Source organism: Cucurbita moschata, unplaced genomic scaffold, assembly GCF_002738365.1.
Source record: "Cucurbita moschata cultivar Rifu unplaced genomic scaffold, Cmos_1.0 Cmo_Scf00019, whole genome shotgun sequence".
NCBI classification, from domain to species: Eukaryota; Viridiplantae; Streptophyta; class Magnoliopsida; order Cucurbitales; family Cucurbitaceae; genus Cucurbita; species Cucurbita moschata.
In genome coordinates this window covers 49417-63536 of record NW_019268535.1, presented here as the reverse complement: position 1 = coordinate 63536, position 14120 = coordinate 49417, and the positions used below count along the sequence as shown (strand labels likewise).

The 14120-nt window shown below is 37.8% G+C and overlaps 2 protein-coding genes across 2 annotated transcripts; both read left to right on the top strand.

Annotated features, from left to right (window-relative positions):
* The first annotated feature begins 6007 nt into the window (after positions 1 to 6007).
* LOC111457314 (H/ACA ribonucleoprotein complex subunit 2-like protein) lies at positions 6008 to 7918 on the top strand. The gene is made up of 4 exons (XM_023099545.1): positions 6008 to 6257; positions 6680 to 6749; positions 7093 to 7198; positions 7481 to 7918. Exons 1-4 carry the CDS (start codon positions 6116 to 6118, stop codon positions 7640 to 7642), a joined length of 480 nt encoding a protein of 159 aa, XP_022955313.1. The 5' UTR covers positions 6008 to 6115; the 3' UTR covers positions 7643 to 7918.
* A 567-nt stretch (positions 7919 to 8485) lies between these two features.
* On the top strand, positions 8486 to 12027 carry LOC111457282 (serine/threonine-protein kinase 16-like). The gene is made up of 7 exons (XM_023099504.1): positions 8486 to 8698; positions 8789 to 9008; positions 9261 to 9403; positions 10190 to 10333; positions 10519 to 10704; positions 10912 to 11036; positions 11397 to 12027. The coding sequence occupies exons 2-7, from the start codon at positions 8795 to 8797 to the stop codon at positions 11620 to 11622; spliced, it is 1038 nt and encodes a 345-aa protein (XP_022955272.1). The 5' UTR covers positions 8486 to 8698; positions 8789 to 8794; the 3' UTR covers positions 11623 to 12027.
* Positions 12028 to 14120: the final 2093 nt, after the last annotated feature.

Here is a 14120-nt window from a genome sequence, read left to right as displayed (position 1 = left end):
AAAAAAAAAAAAAAAAAAAAAAAAAAAAAAAAAAAAAAAAAAAAAAAAAAAAAATAATAATAATAATAATAATAGTCGTAGTAGTAAATAATAATAAAAGAAGAAAAAGGGTAGCGGCGCAGAATCCGGGAGATGCACGTGATTATTTCACTCCCTCTGCCTCACGTGCCCAACTCGGCCCCACTTCCATTCTCCTGCCCATACATTCAATCTATGTATATATATTTATAAAATTTGTTTGAGGTGTGAAGATGTGAGAGGAACTATGAAGTGACAGCACCCAACACGGTAGTTTAGTGTGTAGTTCGGTTTGAATGGCACGTGATACGGCAGTTTTGTCACGTGTCCCCATCCCTGTCTGCCCTGCCCCCCTCCCTTCTTACCCACACGTGCTGCCATCTGGATTGGGTTAGGCTTCTGTTCTGTTACCCCAAGCTCCTCACAACACATCCTCTCGACCCTTTGTCACGTGTGGCGTGGACCCGTATTACAATCTCCCCCCCCGCTCTCCCTTCCTTATCCCTATGTGATCCATCCATAATGGTAGAACTCAAAATAATACACATATTTGAGGAACCCACCCCAATTCTCACGCCAATGCTCTTATATGGCCACGGATGTCTAAAACAACGATGTGTGGTTCTTGCACTTGTTCCACCACCTTTACGTTTACCAGCACCACCGGTTAGGCGTGGATTTATGGGCCACACTCACACTCATTTATGAGCGCTGCTTTATGTTTGATTTTGTGAAATTTTGGTAAACTGAATCAGGTTATGGTATACTAGCAGCTGAACCACGTAGATGACAGACACAGCTCCACCTGAATCGGGTTATGGTATACTAGCAAATGTTTTAAAACTAACGTTAAGTTACATGTAACATATTGAGCTCAACCTTCAAACTTTTAATAGACTTTAGAGTAGATAGATAGTTTTGAAATGTTGGAAAGAGATGAAAAGTAATGTTATTTGAAATTAAAAAAACAATTTATTAAATATAATTGTACAAATTCCCATAGGAAGTTCCATGTGATGATGTTTGTTAAAGGAGAAACAATAGTTTTGTGATTGTACCGAATCCCAAAGCTAAAATAACTATTTACATTCACGATTTATAAGTTTATAAATCTATAATCCGCAGTCTAAACTAAACTAAACATAAACTAAACTGAACATAAACTAAACTAAACATAAACTAAACTAAACATAAACTAAACTAAACATGGAGTGTGTGATTAGGTAAAAAGTTAAAATAGAAAGATCCAAGAGTCTTCCGCGGACAAAGTAAACATAAAGAAATGAAATTTGTTATCGAAAAGTGAGAAAGTAAAAAAATAAAAGAAGAGCAGTTGAAATTGAAACTTGGTAAATTACAATTTACAAAGCATTTACCGACAGTGCTATAAGAAAACGTGCTGAGCCAATGTATTTATTATTTCTATTTATTTTGCCTTTTCTATCTATCCGACACCGGCCATTACGTTACGACCAATGTGTTTTTTTTGTTAATATAAACCCATTCTATTTTGGTTGGAGTTATTAAGGACGGTTGACATTCAAGACAAATATCTTATCGTTTATCATATTTACATTTTTATTAAAAGGCAAATATATTTTATTTATTTATTATTATTTACTTTTTAATGTTGTTTACATATCAGTTGTTATTTACCATATTTTTCTATTACGTAAATAATTATAAATAGAGAAGTTTGGTGAGAGGTAAAAAGGGAAGATTTCAAGAGGGTGTCCCCTTCACAACTCCCGAAACGTAAAGCCTTTCAAATTTCTTCCTCTTCTTACATATATACATATAACAAGCCTCCTTATCTTTTTCAGTTGGCCATGGCGTCTACAATAACAAGCCTCCTTATCATTTTGGTGGCTTTGTTTTACCTTCATTCCATCCAAGATCAAGGTGATTCAACCTCCATTTCTTCATCACTATTTTTGCCTTCTTCTTATATCTTGTTTTTGTAGCATCATTACCTTCTCACGCAAAGTTTATTTTTGTTGTAATGTTTGTTTTTGTGTAGCTGGGGTTGCATACGGAAGAACCTATCCTCCTCTTAAAACCCGGTTGGAAACACAAAAGGCAAGAGAGGTGGTGGATATACAAGATCTGGGATTGGTAAAACAGCAACCTCATCACCGTACTTTTCCAACTACAATCCACTCTTTCCATCGTTTCTTTCGACAACATTATCAAAACTTGATTCACACAACAAGAGGTTTCAATCATGCTCCACATCTACTTCATACCAAAACATCTACCCTTGTATCTTTTAATGCTGACTATTTTGTCGCTAAACCTCATCCTCCCAAGAATAACTGACCCAATAACTCTCTCTCAAACTATTGTACTAAACTTGTTGGGAAGATAGCCTTTTTAAATTTTAGAAGAGATGAGATAAATAGGTATTTTAGAAGAGATGAGATAAATAGGTATTTTAGAAGAGATGAGATAAATAGGTAGTGTAGTCATCGCCAAAGATATATATAGAAGAATGTAGGGGTATTATGATGCTTCCCATATATCAATGCCATATTTTCATTCCCATCACTTAATATTTTGAAGATATCCCTACATTCTAAAATCGGTTTAGACCCAAATAAAATCAAACCCAATGAAACCTCGTTGAAATCAAATCAATTACTACTAATAAAAGATTTAAAATTGTTCTATGATCTGATTCGCTCCATTAGATGCGTATATATATATATATATATATATATATATATATATATAGCAATAATTGGATTAAGAATATAGTTTGTCCTTTTGTTGGGCACTCAGAAAAGGCGAGCAACGATGCATGTAACCATCTCCATAAATTCCAAAACTTGTATACTTTATATATTTTAATGAGGTGATCAAGTGGTTTCGTCTGCTACGGAATATAACCTTTTGTCTTCTTTTGGAATTGCTTTTTTACAATACTTTTCCACGCCCCCAACTCCTAAAATTCTAAATCTTCGAGGAAAGAGTTGAGGGAGTCATTGTTTATAGGGTATATAGAGTTGGAGACGATGAATCCCCCTGCCTTTTGTTTTGGTCTACCACTCAATTGATATATATGTATATATATAATAGTGGGTTTGGATTTTGCGGTTTAGAAAGATGACTAAGAAAGAAGTGGAGGAAATGAGAGAGCAGCTGCATATGGTAAGCTCTTTATGGCCTGGGATTCTGGAAAAGGGTATTGCTCACACCATAAATTAAACTTTATTCAAATTATTGCCTGCACTTTCATCTCTGAAACTTCCAACTTTGCCAACTCTAACGTCCAATATCTAACTAAACTAATCATTTTATTGCCACGCTTCGATAATGGTTGCTCAAAGTTCCTATACTTTCTTACACATCATCGCCTCTATTTTCTCTAAACAATCACTCCTACACACACACACATAACTCTAGCATCTCGTCAACTATAACATGACATGGTTGTTGAGGTGTTGTTTAATATGGTATCACACCCATGCTCATGCCCTAAATTTAACTGTCACAATAGAATTCTCAAGTATTGAATAAAGAATTGTAGACTTCGAAGGTGTAGTTGTGACTAAAGTATCGAATAAATAGTGGACTTTGTTCGAGAGGAGGATTGTTGAGGATTATTAGGAGGGAGTCTGATCATGGGTAAAAAATACATATCCATTGCTATGAGCCTTTTAGAATGGTGACCGAGTGTGCTGTTTGGGCATTGTGAGATCCCACCTCAATTAGACACACTAATTCTAATTCTTTTATGTCAAAAGTCAACAAAAACCTAAATTCTAATATCATCTATAACTATTTAAATTTGGAGGATTCTTACACAATGCACATCATTTACATTTACAAACTCCAAAGATAAAATATGGTGGAAGAGTGTCTACCTAAAAAATAGTTTAAAAAAAGAAAAATATATTATTTGAAAAAGAGATATCGACTGAAAGTAAATCATGGTATGAAAATAAAATAATAATAATAACAATAACACGCTTAGAACCACTTCGTATAAAGCATGTGATAGCTCTATAAATGGTCTCGTGGAGGAGCTCCGTCTTACATTTATATTTCAGTCTAGAACAGGAAACTGATCCTAACTAGAAAGAGAAGAGAGAGAAGATGCGTTGGTTCGAAAATTGCATTAAAGCACGTCGGTTGTGGGAGTTAGAGGATGGAGTAGAAGGTGGTGGCGGCGGCGGCGGCGGAGGGCCATCGGAGGCGGCTGTGGCAGCTGCAGAGATGGTGGAGGAATGGAAGGAGATGATAGTGGCATTCTGCGTGTCGTCGGCCATAGCCATCGCTACGGTATCCGTGCAGATAGAAAAAAAACTGCCTCGCGTGTTTAACTTTCTATCGCTCACTCTGTTGCTGTGTTTTGGTTTTGTGGCGTTTGGGAAGATGACCAAGTCCATTTTGAAAAGAGTGTCGCGGATTCTGTACTGTGTGGGCGGGGTTTTGGGGGTCACGGCGTTGTTCATAGCTTCTGCAATTCCATATGCCTCGTATTTTCAGATCATCATCTTCCTCATTTACTTAATCTTCTGGTTGATGTTCATGTTGGTCGCCCACAAGTCCTCTTCTTCCGTTCCCCTTTGAGAGATCAACCTCCTTCACCAAAAACTTTGTTTTCTTCATATACTTCTTTCCCTTCTCCTTCCACGTAAATACTATTAATTCAATCACTATTGTTGTAGGGAGGAATGAATGAATAATATGGCATGGGATAGTCCCCAAACCCCACTTTCCAGTTAGTGATTTGATGGGATGAAATCTTGTTCGACCATTACACTATTGTTATGATTATTATTATTATTATTCTTAGGGCGACCCACACGTGTGTCGTGACCATAACCTTAACAAAGCAAGTCAAGAACGACACGAGACTAAAAGGAAAGAAAGAAAAATTAAGGGTCTAATCAATCAATTCCATTCTTAATTTTTTTGTCCTAATAAATTTAATCTAAGTCCAGAGTTTATATTTAATTTAGTCATATATGATTTAGGTGGAAAAGAAGGTGAAAATGATTGATGTTGAATGAATGAATTAATAAATAGTAAGGCATGGGATAGTCCACAAATCCCACTTCCTAGTTAGTGATTCGATGGGATGAAATCTTGTCCAAACATTACATTATTCTTACTACTTCTAATATTATTATTGTTGTCCACATCAAAACAAAACACCCAAATCTGACAGGATTTCACAATAGATATGTGCTGTTATTATTATTTTTAATTCTATGTAGTATGTAGCTTTGAACAACATTTTCAACCCTTTTGCATAAAATTTATTTTTATAAGAAGATATATGGTATCACAGTCAGACACTGGGCTACATGTCATCGAGGAGGCTGAGCCCAAAAGGGAGGGGGAGAGGATATTGGGCCCCAAGAGGGGTGGATTGAGGGGGTCCCACATTGATTAGAGAAGGGAACGAGTGTCAGCGAGGATGCTGGACCATGTGAGATAATTAATTGTGAGATCCCACATCGGTTGGGGAGGAGAATGAACCATTGTTTACAATAGCATATATAATTTTAAAACTTTGAGGGAAAATCCAAACACAACAGGATTATACATCTATAGTTGATGTGAAACTTGGGAGTTGCGTGTGCTTTTTACCAAAACCTTTGGAGTAAAGAAGTTGGAAAGACTTTTGAGAGTGCATGAGTCTTATTTATATAAGAATGTTGAGTTGGCAAAATGGGCTTTTGAGAGTGCATGCCTCTTTGTTTTTTATTTTTCTTTTTTAAAATAATATAAATTATAGAATCAACTCGATGATACAGCGGTGGTGGAGAAAGCAATTATAAAATGTAATTTAATTTAATTTAATTTTTAAGAAAAGGCCATAATGTGTATACCCAAATCTTCTCAGCCCCAACAACCCACTCTTATTGGGCCTTTTAAAGCCCAACCAATCGGGTCCATGAGAAGAATATCATTGGGCTAAAGCGTGCGAAAGCTTTGCACGTGGGTACTGGTTTCGCACCCAGTCTCCCCCCTCTTAAACCCTAGTAATAAAGATGGGGCAGAAGCCATTATCCCGAGCAGACGCCCATATACGTCCTCCTCCCAAATCCTTCTTAGCTCCGGCAGTTCTATTTCATCCAACCCAATGGGGAGTGACAGCGAAGCAGAGAAGTCGCATCTGAAGGACAAAGAAAAGGAGAAGAAGAAGCTGTTGGCTCTTGCACCAATTGCTAAACCCCTTGCCGGCAAGAAGCTCTGCAAGCGCACCCTAAAGCTTGTTCGTAAAGGTATTCCATCTCTTTTCTCGATGTGTATTGGAGGCCTTGCTGCTTGTTTGTACCAATTTTGAGCTCGAATTACTTTTCTTATTTCTTTTGCCGTCATTCCATGGGGATTACTCCTTGTATCTCTAAACTGGTAATGAAACCAGAGTGACACGTTTATGTTTCTTGCTTGGCTAAGGTTAGCTCATTTAATCAGGATCGTGTCGGTGCCTTTTATGCCGTTTGATAATAAAGTATTAAGTTATTGTATTCGAAAGCAGCGAATGAGTGTCCACATAAGGGGATTGATTTTATTTGGTTTGTACTCGTTAATATTCATTTTGGCATCGTTCTTTGTATGACCTGGTTTCTGTCCTTTCATTTTCTTGCTTGATAAATGTGATTTTTATATTAAATATACATAAGTTGCGTTCTTGATCTTTCAGCTGCTGAATACAAGTGCTTGAAACGGGGGGTGAAGGAGGTGGTCAAAAGCATAAGGCGCGGACAAAAAGGGTAATTTCCACTATTTTTTTTTTTTTTTTTTAATCTTACTTTTATCTATTGGGGATTTGTATTATGCTAAAGATATAACAATGGGAATGTGGGTCTTGCAAATAGGCAAGGAAGGAAGAATACTGAATGTCATACCATTGAGTATAGTAGCTGTGCTATGGATTTGTTTGTTACATGGACAATATATTTCCAATAGCTTTTTTTAGGTACATTATGCTAAGCTTTTGGATGGATTAAAATCAAAAGAAGCCTTTACAACATTATACTTCGTATGTAATACCTTAAATTCCTTCTACTGTATGGTATTTTTAATTGCTTTGCCCTCTTGTTTTATACAATGCAGGTTTTGTGTAATAGCTGGAAACATATCCCCCATTGATGTGATCACTCATGTTCCAATCTTATGTGAAGAGGCAGACATTCGCTACGTATATGTTCCTTCCAAGGAAGTAAGTGATCGTTCATGTTCTAATCTATGGGAATGTCTGTTTTTTAGTTTTTGGTGTGATGCAAAGTAGTTGAGAAAGGAGAGAAGTGATGGCTACCTATTTGTTCATTTCTCGTGGATCAGTTGTTAATTTTATTCTTATACTATGTCATTGTTACTTGAGTTTAAGTTTGACATAATTCAATTTCCATAGCACCTTATAAGTTTTCTCGACCACAATTTGCCATGATTATCCGTTCCTTGTGATAATAACAAAAGGAGTTTAATCACGTGTGTTCTTCAGGATCTTGCCAATGCCGGGTCGACCAAGAGGCCAACATGTTGTGTTCTGATACAAACTAAGCCAAACAAAGGGGAGCTTGGATCAACTGAACAAGAGAAACTCAAGGCTGAGTTTGACCAAGTTGTATCTGAAGTATCGGAACTTACAAGTAGTATTTTCTGAAGGGTAAAAGCCATTGTTCTTTAACTTACCCTCAATGTACCTGTAGCTTTCTTCTGCGAATTGGTTAGTAGTGTGCTCTGTTTCACTTAAAATTTGATTGGCCTATGCCATTTCTACTGCAACCTTTTATCTCCGTTGATATTTTCCATCTAGTCCAGTAGTCACGTTTTAACATTCTTAGTTTCTCAGATTGCGCAGAATCCAGTCGGTGGATTGATATTCTTTTAAGAAACTGAGTGATTCAATAGAATTGGCCAGAGAACATAGCCTTATTAAGTAGTGGAATCAATTATTTGTTGCAAGAACTTAGATAAATGCTGCATCATTTGATATTCAGCCATGTGTATCTAATGGACGGTTCAAACCACCTCTTTGAAGCGATGGTTTAAAGGACCTTGCAGTTGGATTAAATTTCTCTAAAATTAGACGTCGGGTCCAATTCAAGTTTTCAATTCTTAATCTGTTCATTAATTTCTATTGCCGTGGCATTTGTGGACTAGTTTGTACGAAGATAGTGTACGTATACAATTCAAATTATAATCCTTTTAATGGATATTACATCGCTGGAATTCCATCCATAGTGACGAACTATATTTGAAATTATTCTTTAATTATGTGTAATGGCCTTTTTCCTCGAAACAATTGGACACAAGATTTTAACTGACTTTTAGTATTTTGAATTTAACCCTATAACATACTTTTTAAAGTTCATAGAATGTTAATATTTTTAAAAGGAGAGACTTGGAATTTAATAAAAAAGAAAAGAAAGAAAAAAAAAAAAAAGAAAAGAAAAAGAGGCGAAAGAAGTTCAAGAACATGTTCTGTGCTACAAGGGAAAAATAATTTTGTGGGAATAGGGGCGGGCAGTGGTTGCGTTGCGTGTGCCAAAAGCCGCAGTGAATCCATGTAATAGCGCGACACACCCAACGAGTCTCTGCTCCCACAGGTCAAAGACCAAGCAACCCTCCTGCAAAGCTTCAGGGCAAATGTATATATTTTAGTGTAACGTAAATCGCACTTTCAGTTCCCGATCCTTTTCAATTTACATGAATTCAGGTTTTCAATTTGCCTTGATTTCATTACTCCATCCATAGATTCAAAGAATTTTCAACCCTTCTGAATCTGTACGCTTTCCTCTCGCTAAAGGGGGAAATGGGCTGCTCCTTTTCTGGCTTGAATGCTCTGTACGATGCTGTCAATGGCGGCGGAGACATTTGGATCAACGAGAATCGGTTTAGGATCGTGAGGCAGCTCGGAGAAGGTGGGTTTGCCTTTGTGTTTTTGGTCAAAGAGGTTCTTTCGGACTCGTCTTCAGCCTCTGGCGGAGGTCTCGCCAAGAAATTGAAGGACCCATCTCGTCTTTCTGGTCTGCTTCCTTTCCTTAATGTGTTTTTTGAATCCCTCATTGCGTTGTCTGATTTGGGCCCTTTTGAAATGGACCTAGAAATGCTTCACTTCGATTCTCAGCGATTTAAATTTGGGTTCGGTGTTGGGTGTTTTGAATTTGTCTAGAGATATGAGCAATTTTTGCGGTCACTGGGTTCCAATGTTGTCTCTTGCTCTTTGTTGTTGATTTTTAGTTTTTGCTTTCTGCCCAATGAGTTCGATTCTTCTGTAGGTGATGGCACTTATGCTTTAAAAAAGGTACTGATTCAGAGCAGTGAACAATTGGAGCTGGTGAGGGAGGAGATACGTGTTTCGTCGCTTTTTAGTCATCCCAATCTACTTCCACTTCTTGACCATGCTATAATTGCAGTTAAGGTAGTGGCTGGAGATGGTTTTTGCTATGTCTGCTTTGAGTTATGAGTAATTGTATTCTCTTAGATGAATTTCTACTTTCTGTGGTGTTACTCGACTTTGGCTACTAGTTTTAGTGTCAAACAGCAATAATGAAACTTTGGTTCATCTTGTCTCATATCTGAATGTGAACTTTTCATTGGAGATTATGTGCTAACACTCATGCATAGGGCATCTGCACATCTATAGCTCTTGAAACTTTTCATATCCAATTATAAAAGTAATTTCATAGTTTTAAATCTTTTGATCCCTTCGTTCCTACCAGTTTTGAAGGTTGTAGATTGCTACTTATGTCAAAAATTTTTGAAATGGAATCATAATATCCTTGTCGAAGTAGGAAGTGAAAGAAACTCCTACAAAGGGACATCCTCCTGGCAGACGTCAGTATCTTGCTTTCAATTAATAGAACAAAAAGTTTATCTTCTACACTTCTTGTGTGGACTAGGGTTGCATGGATTCATTAATATTGGTTAGCAAATCTAGTATCTTTTCTAAATGCAAACTTTTGGACTTCACCTGTCATTACACTGTTACATTGTCTAATGAAACTCAAAACTTGTTCTGCTGCTGAAAAGTCAACATTCTTTTTAGTTTAAAAGGTTTACTTTCTGACTCTTATGATTATATGTTTTTGAGTTAGTGTAGACATTATCACTTATGCTTCTGGTTCAAGTAAATAATTGCGATCAACTATCCTTAACCTCTAGTATAGTATTGCCATTGACCCTTTTTTCTTTTGTTATGGGATAGTCATCTACTGAAGGATCTGTAAAACATGAAGCCTACTTATTATTTCCAGTTCACTTGGATGGAACATTACTGGACAATGCCCAGACCATGAAGGCTAAGAAGGAATTCTTTTCTACTGTGGATGTCCTGGAAATATTTCGCCAGGTAAATGGTGCCTTTACCTAAACGAGTAAATTCTGAACGCTGTAAATGGTGCCTTTGCTCTAAGTGATGTTGAAGTTACCATGGAACGTTCCTACTTATCCTCATCCCTGTAATAGCTGGTTAAATTTTCACGAATTTTCTTAAAACCAGTTCATTTAAAAAAAAAAAAAAAAATCCTTCTGCAGCTCTGTGCAGGGCTTAAGCATATGCACAGTAGTGAGCCTCCTTATGCACACAATGATGTGAAGCCTGGCAATGTTCTTTTAACTCATAGAAAAGGAAAGTCACCTCATGCAATATTGATGGATTTTGGCAGTGCTCGACCTGCTAGAAGGGAAATTCATTCTCGTTCGGAGGCACTCCAATTGCAGGTTATTGATTCTACTTCTTTCTTTTCCCATACTAATTAGTAATTACTATTAACAGGATCTTCTCGTATTCTGCAGCAATAACTATACAATATAGTTCTTTATGGGTTTCTCGCAAGAGAACTAATAGATCTTCAGACGTCATTACCCTTAATTTCACAGTAAAATTCCACACTAAATTTAATGAACTTAATCTCATTTGTTTTATAGGAATGGGCATCTGAGCATTGTACGGCACCTTTCCGAGCACCAGAGCTATGGGATTGTCCAAGCCATGCAGACATTGATGAGAGGACTGATATCTGGTCACTGGGATGTACTTTGTATGCAATAATGTGAGTAGTAATAATTTTCCTTGGAGTTTATTGAAATCATCTCAATTCTTTGGAGAATACGATAGTATGATCATACAATGATGAGAAACAAATCTGCTAGTGGCAATCATAGAAAACAAAACTGCCATTTCTCACCAACAAGCCTTTAGTTAAATGCACAGTAACTTCACGGCCTGAACCAAATATGAAAGGTACCATTTAAATGTGGGTTAGCTTATGAAATAGTTATAATCTAGGATGAAACTGAGCCAAGTGCTACCATGTGATCTCAAATGGTTAGTTATTTGGATGTAGTGCATCAAATTTCACCACATCATTCATATATAAACTAAAATTTACTGGGTAACTTCTCATGATTAGGTATGGGGTATCTCCATTTGAGTATGCACTTGGAGAATCTGGTGGAAGCCTTCAATTGGCAATTGTAAATGCACAAATCAAATGGCCAGCAGGACCTAATCCTCCATATCCTGATGCTCTCCATCAGTTTATAAAATGGATGCTTCAGCCGCAGGCTGCAGTTCGGCCTCGGATCGATGACATCGTCCTCCATGTTGACAAGTTGATCGCGAAGTTTTCTAATTAGAAAAACTGGTCAGGAAACAAAAGTTGATAGTTAGACACATTTCCGGCAAACTTTTGTGCCTCGATTCGTAAAACGCCAATTTAATCAGGTACAATTTGTTATCTGGAGGTTATTTTTCTGTTATCTAGCAGTAGCTGAGAATTGATTCAAGTTCTTTCCTCTTTTTATGCCCTTCAGAATTCTGTGAATCCCTCAAACTTCCATCTAGTTTCTAGAACTGCAGTGTACTTACTGGGATTGTTGATATAATAGTCTGAAAATTAAAGGAGGCGTATGTATAAGTGAGAAAAAGAATCTACCATTAGTTTAGATTGGAGGGTCAATGTTTGTTGTCAAAAGTAGCTTAAGAGGATAGACGATATGTTTAGCTTACAAGAAATGATGCAGTACATGAGTTTGCATGCTCGTGCCAACTTCAAGTTTTTACTCCTTAGCCTATTGCATAACGTTGTATGCGCGAGGATTAGAAAGATTAGATAAACTGTGAGAGGATGCATCTTTATAGTACAATCTTGAGTAAATATAGGAGAATAAAACTAGAAAGAAGTTTTTCTAAACATTTCAATGACACTTGTTTGACACTTGACTAAAGTTATCAATAGTATCTCTTAAAAATTATCAAATTTGAATATTTCTCAAAAAATCAACATAAAAGACTCAATTAAAGTATTCACGAGAGAGGGTTAAGTTGTAAGGTCTCATTCACATCGTTGAATACTTTAATGAGAAAGCAGTTTTTATGGTTGTTGAGCCGTTATCAACATTTATAAATGTTCCAATGACACTCTTTGAGAAATGAAAAAAAATTGTCAATGGTACCCCTATGAAAATTTGACCCAGATAATTTTCAATGAAAAACTATTCAAAGATAATTTTTAATGAAGCCCGTGTCAAATTTGAACATTTCTCATATTTTGGGGTTGTTTTATACTTAACATTCTCACAATACAACCACAAAATACGCAAAAGTGTAACAACCTAAGCTTACGGCTAGCAAATACCATTCTCCTTAGGCCTTCCGTTCTAGGCTTCTCCTCAAGGTTTTAAAATACGTTTATTGGGGAGAGGTTTTCACACCCTTATCTCCTCCAATTGATGTGGGATCTCACAATCCACCCCCTTCGAGGCTTAGCGTCTTTGCTGACACTCATTCCTCTCTCCAAATGTAGCGTCTTTGCTGACACTCATTCCTCTCTCCAAATGTTGTTGGACCCCCCAATCACCCTTATAAACAATGATTCGTTCTCCTCCAACTGATGTGGGATCTCACAATCCACCCCCCAACTGATGTGGGATCTCACAATCCACCCCCCAACTGATGTGGGATCTCACAATCCACCCCCCAACTGATGTGGGATCTCACAATCCACCCCCCAACTGATGTGGGATCTCACAATCCACCCCCTTCGGGACCTAGCGTTCTTGCTGACACTCATTCCTCTCTCCAAATGTTGTTGGACCCCCCAATCACCCTTATAAACAATGATTCGTTCTCCTCCAACTGATGTGGGATCTCACAATCCACCCCCCAACTGATGTGGGATCTCACAATCCACCCCCCAACTGATGTGGGATCTCACAATCCACCCCCCAACTGATGTGGGATCTCACAATCCACCCCCCAACTGATGTGGGATCTCACAATCCACCCCCCAACTGATGTGGGATCTCACAATCCACCCCCCAACTGATGTGGGATCTCACAATCCACCCCCTTCGGGACCTAGCGTTCTTGCTGACACTCATTCCTCTCTCCAAATGTTGTTGGACCCCCCAATCACCCTTATAAACAATGATTCGTTCTCCTCCAACTGATGTGGGATCTCACAATCCACCCCCCAACTGATGTGGGATCTCACAATCCACCCCCCAACTGATGTGGGATCTCACAATCCACCCCCTTCGGGGCTTAGCGTCCTTGCTGACACTCATTCCTCTCTCCAAATGTTGTTGGACCCCCCAATCACCCTTATAAACAATGATTCGTTCTCCTCCAACTGATGTGGGATCTCACAATCCACCCCCCAACTAATGTGGGATCTCACAATCCACCCCCCAACTGATGTGGGATCTCACAATCCACCCCCTTCGGGACCTAGCGTTCTTGCTGACACTCATTCCTCTCTCCAAATGTTGTTGGACCCCCCAATCACCCTCTTCGGGACCCAACGTCCTTGTTGGCACACTGCTTGGTGTCCACCTCATTTGGAGCTCAACCTCCTCACTGGTACACTGCATGGTGCCTAGCTCTAATATCATTTGTAACAGCCTAAACCTATCGCTAGCAAATACCGTTCTCGACTTTTCCTTCCAAGATTTCCCTCAAGCTTTTGCTAGGGAGAGGTTTCTACACCCTTATAAAGAATTCTTTGTTCCCCTCTCCAATCGATGTGTGTCTTACCGTGACATAACTGAAATACAAACACATAACAGAAGAAGAGATCAAAAAAAAAAAAAAAAAAAAAAAAAAAAAAAAAAAAAAAAAAAAAAAAAAAAAA

Excerpts from the sequence above, each read along its gene's own strand:
- LOC111457314 (XM_023099545.1), top strand. The coding sequence starts at position 6,116 with ATGGGGAGTGACAGCGAAGCAGAGAAGTCGCATCTGAAGGACAAAGAA. Across the intron at positions 6,258-6,679 it reads CCTAAAGCTTGTTCGTAAAG|CTGCTGAATACAAGTGCTTG; the intron begins GTATTCCATCTC and ends TTGATCTTTCAG. Across the intron at positions 6,750-7,092 it reads ATAAGGCGCGGACAAAAAGG|GTTTTGTGTAATAGCTGGAA; the intron begins GTAATTTCCACT and ends TATACAATGCAG.
- LOC111457282 (XM_023099504.1), top strand. The coding sequence starts at position 8,795 with ATGGGCTGCTCCTTTTCTGGCTTGAATGCTCTGTACGATGCTGTCAAT. Across the intron at positions 9,009-9,260 it reads GGACCCATCTCGTCTTTCTG|GTGATGGCACTTATGCTTTA; the intron begins GTCTGCTTCCTT and ends ATTCTTCTGTAG. Across the intron at positions 10,334-10,518 it reads TCCTGGAAATATTTCGCCAG|CTCTGTGCAGGGCTTAAGCA; the intron begins GTAAATGGTGCC and ends ATCCTTCTGCAG.